The sequence below is a fragment of the Pipistrellus hanaki genome (assembly GCF_964339955.1).
Source record: "Pipistrellus hanaki genome assembly, chromosome: 9".
Taxonomy (NCBI): domain Eukaryota; kingdom Metazoa; phylum Chordata; class Mammalia; order Chiroptera; family Vespertilionidae; genus Pipistrellus; species Pipistrellus hanaki.
In genome coordinates, this window is record NC_140511.1 from 21,300,463 (window position 1) to 21,320,193 (window position 19,731).

The window sequence follows — 19,731 nt, forward strand, 5'->3', positions numbered from 1 at the left end:
AGCTAGAAACGTCGATGAGAGAGAAACATCGACCAGCTGCCTCTTGTACACCCCTGACCAGGGATGTGCCCGCAACCAACGTACATGCCCTTGACCGGAATTGAACCCGGGATCTTTCAGTCTGCAGACCGACGCTTTACTGCTGAGCCAAACCAGTTTCGGCCAATCAAATCTACTTCTTAAAGTTCAGAACCTACCACTTAAATTTGTGAGTTTTTTTATTTATAAAACATTAACTAATAATTTTCACTATTATAAGTGTTATATTTTTAGATACCAAGAGCCAATATTTTTGAGAAATAAAACCAAAGACTATTTTGAAAGAATATGTCAAGTTCTTCTGTTTCTTCTGTGTGTGTAGTAAAGCTATTTAAGAATGAAAGTGGCAATTCTGCTTACACACTACCATTGATGGGGATGGTCTACATGACGAGTGCAGAGCAGAAAACTCAGAGAATTCAATCTGTGCTTCACAAGTTCAAATGACAAGCTTACCTTACGTTCACCTCTGTACCAGTTACTACTGGAATCACCTTTTATTTTTTGATCACCAGTAGTTGTTATATTGGAAGTCGAAAAGCCAAAACATTTAAATATATTAATTGTTAAGAACAACAAAAGAAGAGTTTAAAGAATATATTTGAACCACATAAACAAACAAAAAGGTATTACATAAGAAAAAATAATGTAACAATTTATGTAAGTACCTAACATATGATAAGCATGCTCTTACATCTAAAACGAAAAAGGTAACATTGGTACTATATATATATATTTGACAAGTGTGCATTAAAGAATTCTCTAATATAAAACATTTAAAATGTGGAGGATACTTTCTCAAGATACAGAAACAATTGATAAGATAGACACACCCACAATTCTTATAAAAACATGCTGGCGGAAGATAAAGTTCATCTGAGCACTCACTTCTCAGATGTGCAAAAGCTATGAAGTTGTTAATCACTGGATATTGGCTCCCACTTTGCACGGTTTAAGTTTCAACACTGATTGGTATGAATTATGAATTACACAATTAATTACTGTTATTTTCAGTGTTTTTGCCAAGGTTCCATACAGAATACATCTATTTAATATGAATACTTAAAACAGCAACATTATTTATTTATAAAAGTCATTTCCTTTGTTCTTTTTTTTTTTTTTTAAAGGCACTATATTTAGAAAATAGTTATTATAGAAAATAGTGCTTTGGAAAATCTGAAACGCTAAAACAATGTGCTCCATCAACCGTAAGTAGATCTTAGCCCTAATTGAAAAGAACACAAATGTAAAAAGCTGATAAAATTTAAAGATTATAAAAACTGGTTTATTGTAAAAGCATTTCAAGAATACCCAGTTAAAAATCTTATCCCAATGCTACCCATAACAACCAAGAAGCAGTTAAACACTTTTACACTAGGAACAAGGACATAAAACAAGAAAGACCATACTGAGTCTGTGAAAGAGAAAGGACTCAGGCCTCCCTCAGGTCAGAACAGAGGGAGACAAGGTCAGAGTACTGTGCCTGTCTCGGACCACAGTGCTGCCACGACATTGAGGTATCACTGGGCAAATGAAAGTTGAGGGGAAATGAAGAACTCCATAGTCTCATTTTTGTGGGTGTGCTTAAGTGATTGAAATTTTAGGAATAGCTGCCTTCAATGACAGCAAGATGCAAGATACAGTCCTTACTGAAGAAAAGGTTATAAAGTTCTCTATCAAAGTCCCACTAAGTCTTCACAACCCCCTCCCCGCCCCTCCCTTACCTAGAGCTACTCTGCTGATATATACGATATGATCTTGACTTGCCGCTTACTGGCAAACTGTAGGCACTCCTTCCAAATAGCTTTATTTTCTACACGTTAAAAACCCAACATGCTATATCATCCATATACTCAATTATGCATTCTAAGTACAAATTCATTATTGCTCTAAAAAAAAAAAAAAATCAATGTATCTGCACAGTGGCCACTTTCCCCCAGACTTATTTCAAGATTTAATCTTTCTGGTGTTTTCTTAATAAAAAGCCTTAGAGTCAATTATTATGAGTGATTGACCTATTAATCCTTATATACAACATAGAGATTGCATTGTTTTTGAGCACTGAAAATACTTAATATGAAACTTTACTTCCAACTTTTGTACTTTTCTAAACTGAAGGGTCAAAATACTTAGATTTTGTAATTAGAAAAAAAAAAAATCTATCTTCCTAAGCTGAGGTTTTCATAACAGGTTTAGTCAGGAAAAGAGATTTTATGAATGTTATAAACCCTTGAAAATAAGGGTTACTCTAGGAACACTGAAAGACCCTTAGTCACAGAGGTGCTAGCTGATGCCACTATAACTCATACCCAACTATTCCTTCATAGCTTATACTGAAGAGTGGATGCATGCTCATTTTTTTTCCTTTAAAAAATACTCTTTGGAAACCATTATTACTCCTGTAGACACATACTCTAGTAATATCTCTTCCTGTAAAAATAAAAGTATACTCACGATTATCACTATTTCTTTGCTAAAGTCAACTACCAATATACATTTATTAATCTGACTACTTTATCAGCTAACGCATGACCGTACACGTACAGTATTATACTGTCCAGGGTCAATTCTCAGTATACAGAAGTAGGAGCAAGTCTTATATGAATAGTCTTGTAGGCAATATTTCGATGTAGTTAATGATCATTAACAAAATGACAACTAAAATAACTAGAATTTACTTCCAAAACTAAGGTAAAGGTAAAACTTCCAAAACTACAGGCAGGGGCATGACCACATAAAGCTTACTTCTGTCATGTACATTATGAACCTACTCAGTGATTGCCCATCAAGACTTAAAATTAGTTCGAGGGAGAAAGAAGGGGAAAATACAGCCATTTCCTGTTTGCTACTTTCAAATTCATCAGATAATATCCACAACAACAGCCTTTCTAGAACATGAAACTTCCTCAAACATCTGTGGACTGCCCCAACCAGATTTAAACTACCTGTGAAATATAAACTATCAGTCATGTATTCTAAATGCATAGATTCAAAACTACTACTTTAAAATAAATTGGAAAGTAGGGAAACCTAAAAAAAAAAAAAAAAAAAAAAAAAAATACATTCTGCTATCACACTATCATATAAAATTATGTGTGTAAGGGTGTGTGTGTATGTGTATGGTATAAGCATGTGTGTGTGTATATATATATGTACATACACACACACAAACATATATATACGGAGAGAGCAGATAATCAAGATTTAAATAAAAATGTAAAAAATCAGGAAATGTAGATGTAGATTTTACCAAATAAACTATAATAACCATCCCAGCTACAACTATAAACAGATTCACTACTATGGTCATTTGCCTCGGTTCCAGAAAAAAAAGCACACCCACAAAAACAAACAAAAACAAAAACAAAAACCCAATCAACCAAAACAAAACGAACCCACAATAAAACCCATCAAAACCTATACTAGAGTATGTGGCAATAATTAATATATTTCTATGGAAATTGTCTCATGCCTTATAAGCTCCTAAAATAAAATCAAAGTCAGTAAGTGACTAATGATATAGCACTAGGAGGAAAAAACAAACAAAAAAACAAAACAAAAAAACCCCACTGAAAGTAAAACAGTCTTCAGCCTTGGTTTCAGCTATCTCTCCAAATCATCATTAAGTACTTAATATCAGACACAACATATTTGGTTTATCAGACCAGTAAGCCATGTTTTTCCACTGGCCAAAAGCAGCTGAAGAAATAATTGCTTAAACAAACTAAATGTGGTGACATGAAGCATCTGACTTCCAGGTCTGTCTATTTAGTTAAAATAATTGGTGAACATCTAACTGGGCAAAAGGAATGGCATCCATCATCAAAACAGGCTCATTTCCCCTAGCCCCCAAAACAAACAGTAGTTATAATAGCAAAAGAAACAAAAAGTTTTGTGGCTTTGATTCTTTAGGGCCAACTATGAAAGAGGTCAGCAATATAGTAACAGCAGCAATGGACAAGGAAGAGCAAAATAGTGGATGAAAGAATCTTGCTGGACGTTTGTTCATCTTTTTCTGTATTAGCCAAGAGATCGCAACTGGCTTATTTGGAAATTTCTGGTATGTGTGTCTTATCTCCTTAGATCCTTCACAGATTTAGAATTCAGTCTACCTGAGGGCTCTATAACCATGTAAGGAAGCTTTCTTTATCTAGCTTGGTGGCAGCCAACACGGACTCCATGTCATTAAGGATGTCAGAACTCAGAGCTTCCTGCAGACTTGGCATCAATTCCTCTCCTTCTATGTTCATTCCATCTCCCTCCAGTGTTCCAAGGTCCACATTTGTCCCAGGAATGGCTTCAAGGTAGTCTGGAAAACGATTCTGTTGTGAGGGCAGCGTGCTTTGGTTGATAGTATCACCTAGTTGGAACAGAGAAAGAGACAGAATAAGGTTCTTGTGGAAAAGAACAGAGCTGTATCATGTGAGATCACTCAGAAATGCGTAAAGAAAAGCACTCCTGACTGACCTGAAATGATGCACAGCTTATTTTAGACCAAACAACTCATAAATAACAATGCCAAGGTTACCTCTGCGTCAACATTTGTCCACATATTTAACCAACAATTTGACTGCTTGCATATCACTATGTGCTGAGCGCTAAAGGAGGGGGAGGGCTAAAATAAAAGTAAAATTATATATAGCAAGGGAGAGGGAGCAAGCACACCACACAAGAGCGTTACTGCCTGATTCTCTTCCAGACATGAACACCAGCGTAAGAGAAAATAGGAAAAAATGATATAGTCCCATCTTTCCCTAAATACACTTTAGGAAACACTAAAATAAAGGACTGGATGAAAACTCTATTCCACTCTTGGAGATTCACATTTCATAATACAGCAAAGCAAGTCTCCCAAGAAGTCCTTGAATAAATAAACCCTCCTTGCTTTGCTTCTGGTTTCCCAAATTTGCCTGGCTACAAAACCCTTTTTGGGGGCACATGACAAAGTTAACATTCCTTAGAGCTCCAATTTTCAGAAAAATTAATATGAACCATTAAGTGCTATAGTGACTTGGAGAAAAGACAAACTGGGAACAGGAGTAAGGAAATGTGTTTGAACAAGACGGGTCTGAAGTGACTCCTAAGGATGACTGAAGATTTAGATAAGCCGAGACAAAGGGGGCAGGGGATTCTAGGAAGCATCACAGCCCTGAGCTGCACGAGCACAGGCTTTTACAAAAGACTTGCCGAACACTGTCAGCTGAGAACCCACTAGCTGAGAATGGCTGCACGTCCCTGCCAGTTTCTGCCCTCTGACAGCTGCCAAGTCCAGGGCAACCATGTGAGCCACAGGAGAAAGGGTTCCTCAATGACTCTGGGAGGCAGGTATTTCTCAGCACCTGCAAGACTCCTGTAACTGTTCTAACAGTAAAGCAGGCGAACCCCATCACCAAGCCTTCCCCACTTGGTTTTCTGAGCCCCATAACTTGGATAAGTTGGACCAAAGCCCTCAGAGAAAAGAGGGAGGCAGACACTGAATCACATATAGAAATCTCTCTCCAAAATTACAACTATAAATCTCTATTAATAGAGAATTCTAATAAGGTCCTGACTTCCCCTGCCAACTATTCACTACTTTAAATGCTAAAATAAGTCATGTCTTTGCCCGAGCAGGTTTAGCTCATCGGATAGAGCGTCGGCCTGCAGACCGAATGGTCTGGGTTTCATTTCGGGTCAAGGGCACCTTCCTCAGTTGCAGGCTCCTCACCGGGCTGAGCTCTGGTCAGGCCTTGTGCAGGAGGCAACCAATCAATGTGCTTCTTTCACATCGATGTTTCTCTCCATCTTTCCCTCTCTCTAAAAACCAATGTAAAAATATCCTCAGGTAAGGATCAAAAAATAAATAAAGTAAGTCATTCCTCATTTTGTTCAAATAGAGTTAAGATTCCATCACATTTAAAAACTGAGAAAAGGCTTAAATTACAAATTACCATAAAAGAAGGCACAATTTGAAGTTGAAAGAATTTTAACGGCTTCTTCTGAATAATTGTTGCTCACCGTTTATTAGCCCTGATAAAACGATGGTACTTGCCCGACAGTCACTTCCTCAGAGGGATATGGAATACCAACCTGTATCCATTTCATCAACACTGTTCAAGAAGTCATCCGGGGTTCGAGGGACACTGTAGCTGCTCATGCTCAGTCCGCTGTCTGTACTCTCATCTCGAGAGTGATAGGTGCCACTACAAAGAGAAATACAAAAACAAAAATGATTTCAAGTAAAAATGAACACCTCCTGAGCACTAGCAGGATTCTCCAAGAGGGTTAGTGAGAATTCCTGCCCTCCAACTGCTGAAACCAGCTCCCTCCCTTCAGGTTCCATGCACAGCCCTTGGTCTGTGCAGTGAAAGGGAAAAGGTCATCCTAATAGAAGCTGCAGCTCTAAGGGGCCAGCGTTTCTCTTAAATGTCTGGGCCTGATGGTTCTAGGGAATAAGAAAGATCTATTCAGTTCCCAGCTAACAAAAATTCTCTGACTAGGCTTCTCGCTATAATCCCATTTTGAATTTGGGAGATCCACATACTTATTTCAAGGTCTCCATTCCCCAAGTGGTGGAGGCACAGGTGTAGGTGGCAACACAGACTTTAGGTGGGCGGTGAGACATGTCTGCTCTAGAATCACATTAAACTCCCAGCTCTTCTGCGGAGAGCTTAAGCCAAGGGGGGAAATCAATGCAAAAATAAAGCAGAATTCCTGCTGGGACTAGGCCATGACAGATAAGTCACTGCCGATTTGATAAGAACTCCCGTAGCTTGATCTTCTTGCTTCTGTTTAGAGGGGAAAACCCAAACGCCTCAGAAGCCAGTGGCTCTGCAGACAGCAGCTGGCACTGACTGTAAAATGTGGGGTTCCACCAATTCTAGGAAATTCTATGACAAAGTGTGAAATATAGGCAACTGTTGTCCATGGATCTGTGACCATGATGTAAACTTTAACTTACCTCACAGCTTGGTCATGTAAGCAGCTATTTAGTTTACATAAATGTTAAAAAACAAAAACAGTCCTAGACGGTTTGGCTCAGTGGACCTGTGGACCAAAGGGCCCCGGGTTTGATTCCGGTCAAGGGCACGTACCTCAGTTGCAGGCTCCTCCCCGGCCTGGGCCCTGGTTGGGGCTCATGCAGGAGGCAACCAATTCATGTGTTTCTCTCACATCAATGTTTCTCTCTTCCACTCTCTCTAAAAGTCAATGGAAAAATATCCTTGGGTGAGGATTAACAAAAACAAATCAACAAACAAAAACAAACCAACAAACAAAAACAACTAAGCTTTATAAAGGAGCTTAAATAGTTGCCAAAGGTTGAAAGTTTGGTTCCCCCAAATTTCTTCCCCTCGCTCTGTATATTGCAATCACTGGTTTGCTCTAACGCTTCTGCCAGATTTCGGCAAGATTCAAAAGCCTCACACAGACCCAAGAAAACACTATTTTGCCTCTAAGACTGTTCCCACTGCTAAACATGGGCACACACTACACTCTCCGGACTCTGCTACGGAGCAGCTGGACTTACAGAGTGGTGCAGCTCTCTCCAAGCCACAGGGAAGCACAAGGCACTCCTGAGGACGGAGTTACAGAGCCACTTCCCTCACAAGGAGGTGCTTGCTCCCTGCACAACCCCATCGCCATGCCATAAACATACATGAGCATCTGCTACTACAGCAGGCATTAGACTAGGCTCGGATGCAGAGGAGGTTAAAAGCAATGACCACTAACACCGGTGCTTTCTGAGAGGCTCACACTTCAGGGCGGGAGATGAGCAAATAAAAGCAGGAACGAGCCGGGACCGGTTTGGCTCGGTGGATAGAGCGTCGGCCTGCGGACTGAAGGGTCCCGGGTTCGATTCCGGGCAAGGGCATGTACCTTGGTTGTGGGCACATCCCCAGTGGGGGGTGTGCAGGAGGCAGCTGATCGATGATTCTCTCTCATCGATGTTTCTAGCTCTCTATCCCTCTCTCTTCCTCTCTGTGAAAAATCAATAAAATATATTTTAAAAAAATAATAAAAAAATAAAAGCAGGAACGAATCACACAAAGGGCTATGCGAGCCCAGTGGCTTTTAGAACAAAGAGGAGGGAGCTTAAAAAGTGCAGTGGAAGGTTTTGTGGAGAGGACACCAGAGAGGGCCCTGAAGGCTCTCAGGGTAAAAGGGAGGTAAAGGGATGTTGCACCATTGCTAAGAGTCAGCTCCTTGGCAAGTTAGGGAAGTGATTAGAGCTTAAGAAATCTGTATGAGCTGAGTAACAGGCAATGGGGAAACCACCCTAAGTTTGTGGAAGAGAAATGGTGTAGTCAGATGCGTGTTTTAGAAATGGGGGTAGAGGCACTGTAGAGAGTGGACACAGCATTTTGCCCTTGGACTAATATCACTGACGATCTGCCACTCTGAGATCTGTACCAGAAATTACAATCTCCAACCGCAGCCCAGCTTTCGGAGGTTTTAAGAAAGAATCTTTACCAGTGACTAAGAAAGATATACATTCTGTTCCTTTTTCTAAATAGCCTAATTTTATCCCTGGATCAATACAGGCCTTCAATAGATGGGTTCTGGAATTATATTGATCTGAACTTCCCCTTATGGAGGGAACAAAAATTCTGTGGCTATGACCTTTCTTAACTAACTTCAGTTGAAGTTCAGAACTATAGTCTTATATAAATACACTCAGTTTTTGGCAGAACTTTAAACTGTATGTGTCAACGTGAGGTTAAAATACTGCTGAATGAGGTGAATGTTTTGTTACATAACTAGCACATTAAATTCCTGTATATTTCATGTAGGCCTGTTCTATATTTAGCATAGTCTTTTTACCCATGCTTTGTATCCCACCCCACCTTCCCTGAAATTAAATTTACTTAATAAACTCCCCCAAAATAAAATAAAGTAAAATAGACTATATGTTGTCAAAAGAGCAAAGTTTGTTTTTCTTAAAATCATAATGTTTTCAACTTAGTTGGTGAGAACTGAATGAGTAGCATAATAGCTTTCCTAAACTAAGGGACCTGTAAGTCTCTTAAAACTTGTGTTTAAAATAAGTTTAAAAAAAAAAATCATAAGCACAAAGACCAGAAAGTATTTGTTCCTTAACTTAAAAAACTGAAACTCTAAAATACCTTATAACTTAAAAGAATGAACTCTAGTCCAACCTTAATTTTAAATGGTTTTCTAGGCAACGAATACAACCTTGTTTCAGCTTGCAGTTTTTGACTCGGCTCTATACATAACATCGAAGGCTTCCTTCGACTGCATTTCAAATGCTGCCTCAAATATTAATGCCTTTTCTAAAAGCACAATTTACATTTCATCTCCTTTATGAGCACAAGGCCTTGCTGTGCTGCTGCGTGAAGCACTCAGGGTGAACACTTATGTGGAAAATTCCTTCCCATCTTCCTTCCAGTGCAGCCTACAGCCCTAAGATGCAGTTCATTTGCTTTCATAGAAAGGCATTCACATGTCTCCCCACGATTCTGTAATTTTAAGTAAGGGTTAGTCAACAGTATAGGCAGGAGCAACACGTGACTGTGAATTAAGTATCCCCTCTGCAAGTCCAAACAGCTCACTTCCTCTGCCAGGAGCCAGCTTTTAATCCTCGTTTTATTGTACCTGCCATTTATGGGAAGATTCCTTTACAGCTATGATTTTTGGCCCACACAGACGTTCAAACAGCTTATTACAGGCTCTAAGGAGAATAATCTCAAAGCTGTGATCTTTCTCAGACACTGGCCAGTAGCCACTCTCACCAACCTGTTGAGAAAGGGATCAGAGCTATTGGTCGTCATTGTTCTCAGTTCCTGAGACATCCCAGGAGAAGACACCGGGTTCGGAGTCCCGCCATCTGGCTCCAGAGTTGGTAGCTGGCTCCTGAGAGCTAATTCCTAGAAAAAACAAACACACACAAAATCAGTCTACAGACGAACAAACTTATTGTCAGGTTAAAACAATACAATGCACATTAGGGGGACCATGTGCATGTAAATTGAATTATTAACATCTACTTTAAAGTAAGGTTCCCAGTCAGAAAGACCAAGTTCTTCTATCCATTTCAGATGATTAAAAATTAAATCATATAAATGGAAAGATTTTCTAGTCTTATTACCCCCAAAACATATGTACCTTATTACCCAATTTCACCGTTATTTTCCTTACTTTGGCAGACACCCCTAAACCCTTCCTTGGGGTAGGATGGCAAATCTGGTCTTTTAAAAGGTAATTCTTCTTAATGTGCATTTTTACTCATCCACCTTCAATATGGTTTTGTGTGTTTGGCATCAGTAACCAAAACAAAGTCAGAAGAATGCTGTACTGTTTTACACTCTGTATCAGGTCTCTCTCTTTTTTACTTTTCTGTTAATCCTCACCTGGGGATATTTTTCCACTGGTTTTTACAGAGAGTGGAGGGAGGGGTAGAGACAGAGAGAGAAACATGATGTGAGAGAGACACACTGACTGGTTGCCTTCTACACTCGCCAGGGATCAAGCCCGCAACCCAGGTCCGTGCCCTTGACCGGAATCGAACCCGGTATCCATGGAGCCAAACCAGCTGGGGCTAGGTGTCTAACTGCGACTTCAGGTCTTTCTGTCTTGAACAGGGGCACCAAACAACAGGATGCCGCCCGGAAACCTGAGCCTAAGCCATGGGCCACCACCTCCCTGACGGCTCCAGGCCTGCCCCAACAGGCCTCACATATCCCAGCCTCTGCCAGGACCTGGGGCTGGTTCACTGCTGCTCTGTCCTTCTCTCACTTGCTGGTTCACTGCTCCCTTCCTTCAGTTTCCACGGTGCCTCCCAAGCTGTATAAACATTATCTCCACTGGAGAGTTAGCTTTCTCTCCCTTCAACTTTTTTGTTTTGGCTTCAAGTGTGGCTTTTTATCACAAAGGACCTGCTCTCCCCGGCAGCCTTCCTGGGCTCAGAGCCGAGCCTGCACGGAAGCACTGCCCACTGAGCCCCTGCCCAGCACCTCCAGCCCCGCACGGCCCCCGTTGTCACTGGGTCCTGAGGGGGCGGAGATGTTCTTATAACTACTGTGCGCTAACCGACTGCGCCACTGGAGCTCCGGGCGGAGATATTCTGAGCTTTGCACCATCACTTCTCAACTATGAATTCTTCCTCATGCAAAAACCACCTTTTTAAGTTCAGGTTTATGCCTTTTGTGGAACAGCATTCCTCAAAATGGGTTTTCTTCACCACAGAATCATGACAGAATAAAGAGGGCCTCTGAACTTGGATGGAGGAAAGAAAATTACACATTTTCACTAACTTCTGACTGAAACATAGTATTTCCTTTAATTACAAATATAGGCAACAGACAATAATATTTAGCGTATCGCCTTTTCATCAATAGAAGGCATTTTCATATTACACTGTAGCTGTGTCAAGTATGTTAAAATGCCATTCACCTCATCACCGTTTCAATGCTCTGGCAGATACAGAGACACAACGCTCTACCATCAGGCGGATGACTCACTCACTCAACATGACAGCTCCTTGACCTTCGGATTTCAATGATCACCATCGCCACCGACCTCAGTCATCCACTTGCACAGCTAAGACCTTGCTATTTAAATGAAGCCTGCCTCTAAAACCTTCAGTCATGTGTGTTCACTTCACTGCAACTGCATCAGTCACCCCAGACTTGTCAACATCCGTGCACAAAACCTAGATCCCTCTCATGGACTTTCCTGGGCCTCTAGATTGCAGTGCTACTGACGCCTTCACCATTATTCATTCAGCTTCACCCCTTCCGGGCATGCCCTGGAACTGGCTTAGAGACAAACCCCCCCCTTCCCCCCCGAAACCTTACATGCACTTATCCCATCACTGGGACCATGGTTTTCCTTTTCGCCCAGTTCCCGCATGATGTGGTTCCTACTCTACCAGAGCTACAGACCTATGACCTCAGGACTCCAGTTCCTTCTCTCTACCACTATTCAAGGGTACTGGCTCCCTTTCAGTATTTTTTTTTTTTTAATTTTATTTTCCTTTTTTTTTAAAAAAAAAACTGAGGTATAATTGACATATAACATTGTATTAGTTTCAGGTGTGAACATAATGCTACAGTATTTGTTTACACTGTGAAATAATCACCATAGTAAGTCTAGTTACCAGCCATCCCTATACATAATTACCAATATTTATTTTTCTTGTGATGAAGACTTTTAAATATAGTTTTATTGATTTCAGAGAGACAGTAACATCAGTGAGAGAATCATTGATTGGCTGCCTCCTGCACGCCCCACACTGAGGATTGAGTCTGTAACCCAGGCATGTGCCCTGACTGGGAATTAAACCATAACCTTCGGGTTCATAGGCTGCCCCTCAACCACTGAGCCACACCAGCTGGGCATAATGAAGATTTGTAAGATTTACTCTTAGCGACTTTCAAACTTTATAATACAGTATTATTAACCATAATCACCACACTGTACATTATACCCCCACAACTTATTTTAAAACTAGAATTTTGGCCCTAGTAGGTTTGGCTCAGTAGACAGAGCATTGGCCTACAGACTGAAGGGTCCAGGAATCGAATCCGGTCAAGTGCACATACTTTGGTTGCTGGCTTGATCCCTGGCCCTGGTTGGGCAATGCAGGAGACAACCAATTGGTATATCTCTCTCACATCAATGTTTCTCTCTGTCTCTCCCCCGGCTCCCCTCTTTCACTCTCTCTAAAAAAATCAATGGAAAAATATTCTTGGATGAGGATTAAAAAATATATATTAAAAACATACTGTAATTTTGTACCTTTTGATTCCTTTTACACAGTTAACCCATCCCCCACCCCACTCCTCTGGCAAGCACCAATCTGTTTCCTTAATCTATAAACTTGGTGTTTTTTTTTTAGATTCTACTTATAGGTTTACTTATTAGATTTAATAGTATTTGGCTTTCTGACTTATTTCACTTAGCATAATGCTATCAAGATCCATCCATGATTAAATGGAAAGACTCTATTCTTTTTTTTATGAATGAACTAGACGTTCCATGCATGAAATTTGTGCACGGTGTGTGTGTGTGTGTCTCAGCCCAGCCTGCACTCTCTCCAATTTGGGACACCCCTTTCACAATCCAGGACTGCTGGCTCCCAACTGCTTGCCTGCCTGCCTGCCTGCCTGCCTGATTGCCCCTAACCACTTCCCTGCCAGCCTGACTGATACCTAACTGCTCCCCTGCTGGCCTGGTCCTCCCCTCCCCCAACTGCTCTCCCCTGCAGGCTGGGGTCTCCCCCAACTCCCTTCCCTGCAGGCCCGGTCACCTCCAACTTCACTCCTCTGCCTGCCTGGTCACCCTTAACTGCTCTCCCCTGCAGGCCTAGTCTCTCCCAACTGCCCTCCCCTGCTGGCCATCTTGTGTCCACATGGAGGCAGCCATCTTGTGTTGGAGTGATGGTCAATTTGCATACTACTCTTATTAGATAGGACAGAGGCCTGGTGCACGGGTGGGGGCCAGCTAATTTGCTCTGAAGGGTGTCCCAATCAGGGTAGGGGTTCCCTTGGGGGGGGCGGCCTGGGCAAGGGGCCTGTGGTGATTTGCAGGCCGGCCATGTCCCCTGGTGACCCAAGTGAGGTTCTGGGATGTGGGATTTATTTATCTTCTATAATTGAAACTTTGTAGCCTTGAGCAGAGGCCATGGCAGGCCATGGCTGGCCATGGCAGGTGGGAAGCTTGTCTTCCTCCATCGCCAGGGGAAACCCAAGCCTCCTGCTTGCTCCAGCTCTGTGGCTGGCCACTATCTTGGTTGGGTTAATTTGCATACTTGCTCCTGATTATGGTGGGCATGGCTTGGTGTAGCGGAGTGATGGTTAATTTGCATGTTACTCTTTTATTCACATAGTATTCTATTGTACACATACATATACCACATCTTTATTCATGGATAGACACTTGGGTTGTTTCCATATCCTGGCTATTATGAATAATGCTGCAATGAACATGAGGGTGCAAATTACCAATTATTTTTTGAATTTATTGAGGTGACATTGGTTAATAAAATTATGTAGGCCATTTTGCTTGTTCAAAACTGTCAAAGCTTTACTTTCTGCTGCCTTTAACAACCAAATTTCTGTTGTCAGCAGACAATGCAGAACCAACTTACCCAAATTTACCAAGAAAGGTAATTTAGAGATGCAAATAAGAAGAGAAAGTATTCCAAGTTGCCTAACAAGATATCCAATTCCCTGAAGGGCTATGGAATATACTTTTCATCAAATCTATACTTGAGCCGTGCATGACTAAGAGTAACTAACCTAGGGATTCATCTGTACTGAACTTGAAAGGCTCAAGGAAAAAATGCCACTTTATTTTACTGGTGGTGGTAGGAGGGTATTAGCATCATCAATCAAAACAGGGAACAATTTGGCATGCAAACAAATACAACGTTAAAAGGCCAATGATAAAAAATTAATATATACAGATTATAAAAACCATATTTCAAGGTATAAATATTCAACTCACTTTTGACACTTCTACTTTACAGCAAAAAGTGTTGATTAGATTGCCTTTAGTAATTTTCTGAACAGCCTGAGGTACACTTTACCCCAAAAAGATACATTCTTACATAGCTCAGTATTTGCTAACAACAAAATAACTTTATATAATGAAAGCTGACTTGGTAATCCCTTCCCCAAGTCATTAATTCTTATGTTAATATTTTCACCTGCTGAGAATATGATTTATTTCGCAGGATTCAATTAAGATAATCAATTTCTGTTGCTATTTTAAAGAAATTGTCCAAGTAGGAAAGGGAAACTTTTGTATTTAGATAGGAAAACAAGCCAACTTTTCCCTCCTTCTTAGTCTATGACTTTGGAATTCAAAAGCAGTTAACTTCTACTTCCCACATAAACACACCCACCCGAGCATGCGTGCATACGTGTGCACCCCCCTGCCCCCATACACACACCACCCATACAAAGATAGTTTTTAAAGGCAGATCTTAGAGGTGAAATGGAAATTTGGAGAAGTGTCTTACTATATATGCTTTACCTACTCAGATTTTGTAGGAGTGAGCATGGAATCAGAGCTGGCTGAAAGAGTTCTTCCGTAAGCTGACCTTTCCCAGAAGGAAGAAATTACAGATTTTCTTGGGAGTGAGCTTTATTTGTAACCAAGGATTATAAAGATGAACGAGAACACATATATAAAATTAAGAATTTTAGAAATGAAATATTGAAAATTAGTTTCAGGGCTGTAGAGACATTTTGCTATTGACTCCAAAAAAAAGTAATTATTTTAATGTGGGTAAGTAATTATTCTAATGTTGCATGATCTGAATTTTTTTTATATAAAAAATGTATTTTATGTGAACTTTTTCCATTATACTGCATTAAAAAGTAAGCCTGTATATATTTATATATGTAAAATAAGCCCATCTTATTGCAATAAAGTACATTATATCAAAACAGATTCTGGATGAATATGAACACTATTTTGTAATTGGGCAAATCTGGCCTGGCTGTTTAAAAATAAGCCTCTGGGACATAACTGGATTGTCTACAAAAACTGATTTCAGCTGAAACATGAAATGTTGAAAGTTACGTTCATCTCTAACGAGGTTTTTTATCCTGAACAAATGCCTAAAATTAGAATACTGAGCTAAAAATATGTTTGTTAAGCTTCTTTTCCCCAAGGTAGTTAGAAAAAATAGTTTGTCAGACTCAAAAATGGAGAAGTAAGCAAGTTGATAGGAAATTTGGCCAAAATCGAATCATGCTTCTGTATCTCAAAGGTCAAATAGCTTTTCTAGAGTAGTATTTGACTTTTTGTAAGCAAAGCAAGTATTTTTAGCTCATTTTATTCTGTAATAATGCAAAAATGTGGTGGCTTTTCCCATTGAGCTTGTAAATCTTGGCTAATCTGGGACGCACTTAGAGCTCTCTGCTCTGAGTAAAACCAATGGTTCCAGCTGGGTCTGGAGGGAACTCTCCAGGATGGCTGATAAAGAAAAGCATGTTTGCCTGCTTTACGGAGTAGACTATTATGGACTCAGGACCCAGCCATAAGCCACTGACCTTTTTCTACTGCCCTGTTCCCTTTAAAGAGTGGTATTATTTCCCATAAGGTAAAAAGGCACTTTAAGATAGTATAACTGTTAGTTACAGTATTTTGGCCCATATAAAATGGATGTTTTGGTTCATATCATTTAGAAAATGAGAAAAGCAATAGAAATAGCAGTCTAGGAACATTTAGAACGTGTCTAGGTTATTACATTCTTGGGTATCTAAGATGAATGAAAGCATCTATCTACCAAAGTCACATAATTCAGAACAACCCAAATGTCTGTCAAGAGGTGAATGGTTAAAATAATTGTAGTATATTCCTATAATGGAATGCTAGTTAGCAATAAAAAGGAATGAACCTCAAAATAATAATGCTAGGTGAAAAAGTTATGATTGCTCTGCCAGAAAATTTGAAAAATACAAAGTCAACTTCACTTTCTTAAATCAATTTTGTCTTTAGCAAATTCTAAGCTATGTAATAGTATATCAATTTTTGAATAGTAAAGGCACATAAATGAAGATCTTCTCCACCCCATAATCAAAGGAAGATTACTTTAGTAAACTAGAAATCCAAACTTAGAAATGGAGAATAACTCTAAAAATATACATTTTATAAATAGCTTGGCTTAGTGATAGAAGTTTATGTTGACAATTCCAAAAATAGAGGGGAAAAAGCCACTTCTTCCAACTATGCAAGATAGGCCTTGCCATGCCCCATTTTCCAACACAACTTTCAACAATCAAATGTATTTCATTATGTTTGAAGTTATTAAAATGTTTAGCCAAGGTTTAGAATGTTTAAAAAAACACACATTACACTTAAAAAAATGTTTTTAAAATTGATTTCAGAGAGGAAGGGATAGGGAAAGAGAGAGATAGAAACATCAATGATGAGAATCTCTGATCGGCTGCCTGCTGCACACACTGGAGATGGAGCCCACACCCCCGACATAAGCCCTGACCAGAATCCAGCTGTGACCTCCTGGTTCATAGTTCGATGCTCGACCACTGAGCCACGCCAGCCAGGCTGCTTTGTTTTTTTAATGTTGTGCCTTTACCAAACTATCTTCAACTTCAGAAACATTTCTGACTAAAAAGTGTGTACATGTGGATTTGGGGATAGTTAAAACTGCAGATAATCCTAACTCCTGAGAAGTAATATCCAAACAGATGTGCAGTTTGGTGTGCCCAGCATTATCCTGAGGTTCACACTCTTCCTGACAGAGCTCTGGAGTTAGGTCCTTTGTAATTTTTATTACTTAGAAAAGTAATAGAAGTCATTACAGCATTCTTCAAGTGATGGGATCTTAATGGGGGGGGAGGGGGGGGAGGGAGGGAAGTAACCTATAAGCATATGCAACGTGTGAGGTTAAATCTCCCGACCCCTTTTATACAAAGAATGTCAGCATGCCCATTAAAAATAAAATATCCACAGGAAAATACATAAGTAAATCTATGGTTTATATTCCATATTAAGACTTCAAAAAGAGGCGAGATAATCTTAGGAGTAGGAGAAGTGTGCACTGGATTCTGAAACAGCTTTTCCAGCATCTACTGAGAAGAAAGACAGTGGGGTGGGGTGAGGGGTGCCAAATTCTTTGCTATTAGGAGGACAAAAGGTTGATTGTTATTTTTTCACAGGGCTGAACAGTATTTATTTTAGTCCATTTGACTAAAACTATGGACATCTGAACTTCTTTACTATTGTGGGTAATGGTGTAGTACATACAATATCTTCATCAGTAACACTGCGGGTTTTGTCACTCATTAAACCCATGACTGACCCTGATGTATACTGATTACTACTCGTAAGAAATGGCAAATGCAACATTCATTAGTTGCAAAAACATTTATAGCTATAATTTCTATGAAGATTAAAGCAATTATTTATTCACAAAAAAAGGGTATCTAATTACAATAGTCTTATATCTATTTCCTGGGCAGTTTCAAGAATTCAGATGAAACAACTTGGGGATGAGTCTTGACCTATGTCTTATAAGGAGAATCTTAATTGGTAAGAGGGAGAAAAGCTCCTGGCAGAATCGTGGTAACAATACAGGAGGGTACACTTAGCAGAAGAAGAGCAATTGGCTTAACCAGGCTACTGACCACAGACCATGAGCCAGGTTGCAGAGTTTACATTAATCTCACAGTTATTAGGAATCACATTCTTAGGCACAAGAAAAGTAAGAAACTTTCATACTCAGGGCAGACTATCTTCCCTTAAAATGTTTTTGTGGTTTTTTTTTAAACCTTGAAACAGAAGCTGGGATGCATTCCTTTACAAAAAAGCAACTCATGTATTAGAAAAAGACGTATCTAGAAAATTAAGCATTACATGCTCAATCTTATAGAGTAAGGATAATGTTTGTAGCTTTCAAGTTTTTTTTTTCCTGAGAATAAAAATTGCTTTTGAAAAATAAAATAGTGAATAATCAAAATGAAACTAACAATTTTAAGCTCTCTGAGGTCAAGTTTCTCTAAAATTATCCAAATAAATTAAGGTGATAATGCCCATCTTTAACTAAAAAGATACACTACTGCCTTTCAAGTTAAGATGTCTTAGTTTTTCAGAATTCTGTGTTAACCTTAACACAGAATTAGTTTACCTGACCAGAGAATCCTATAATATAGACATGTTTTGTTAATCTTATTAGAAAGTACTTCAAGGAATCCTTTGAAATGAGTGATTTGTAAACATTTTGAAATTTGGTACCTTCCCATATCCCAAAGCATGTGAGGTGTCTATATATATAAAACCTAATATGTAAATTGTCCCCTTGGGAGTTCCATCACTCACTATGACACGCACTGACCACCAGTGGGTGGTGTGGGACGAAGGCAGGCCCCGGCCAGCAGCCAGCAGCCGGGGAAGTGAGGCCCTGGTTGGCCGCTGGAAGGCCTGAATGCCCTGATCACTGCCAGGCCTAAGGGACCCTACCACGTATGACTCTAATGCACCGGGGGCCTCTAGTAGGGTTATAAAATAATGACTTCTTAACTCACCCGCACTCATTTCTATTGGAATAGTAAAAAATAAACTTTGGGCAACAGTGCCTAACTCTTTCTGACTTTCTTGATTATCCCGCTGACCCTTATCAAAAGCCATCTTCACTAAAATTATGACCCTTCTTTGTGAAATCTTTCCTGACGTCTACCTTAAGATCATTTACGAAATATGTAGGATGAGAAAAACACAAATGCTTGCTTGACACAAACACTACCAGATTCCACGTATGAGCTACTCCAAATTTAGCCCTATACTGGAATTTCACACTTTTATCAACATGTTCACAATTGTGCCGGGTAAATACACTGACAACTAAAACTTATATAACTAATCAATATCTTATTTTCCAGCATATGCAAAGTTGATTTTTTTTTTAAAGTATCTTTTGTAGGTTGCTTGCTCTGACTTAGACAAATCTAATAAATCAACTCTGCATTTTTAATACCATATAAATTGAATATAATTCTTATTACTTATAAGGCTCACCTTTTCTAACGTTTTAACAGTAAAAAAGTAACTAAGAACTTCTGGTGAGAATTTTAATAAGAATTATGATTTACTTATACTCAAGTTCGATATAAAAACTTAGAAGCACTTTGTTGATCAGATTTGAGGTTTAAAATCTCAGATTGGAAAAAAAAATTTCCCAAAAACACTTTGGCATAGAAGACTTCTGGCTCAAATTTGAGT

General features: G+C 39.6%; 1 protein-coding gene across 12 annotated transcripts in view; it reads right to left on the minus strand.

Annotated features, from left to right (window-relative positions):
• Positions 1-621: 621 nt before the first annotated feature.
• The window catches only part of YAP1 (Yes1 associated transcriptional regulator), a 110,466-nt gene continuing 91,356 nt past the window's right edge, over positions 622-19,731 (minus strand). For all 12 annotated transcript variants that reach the window (XM_084893595.1, XM_084893585.1, XM_084893586.1 and 9 more), the window contains 3 exons: positions 9,775-9,905; positions 6,109-6,221; positions 622-4,399 (listed from right to left, as the gene is read on the minus strand). In XM_084893595.1, coding sequence (XP_084749721.1) covers positions 4,161-4,399; positions 6,109-6,221; positions 9,775-9,905 — 483 coding nt within the window. In that variant the 3' untranslated portion in view covers positions 622-4,160. The remainder of the gene's footprint in view (positions 4,400-6,108; positions 6,222-9,774; positions 9,906-19,731) is intronic.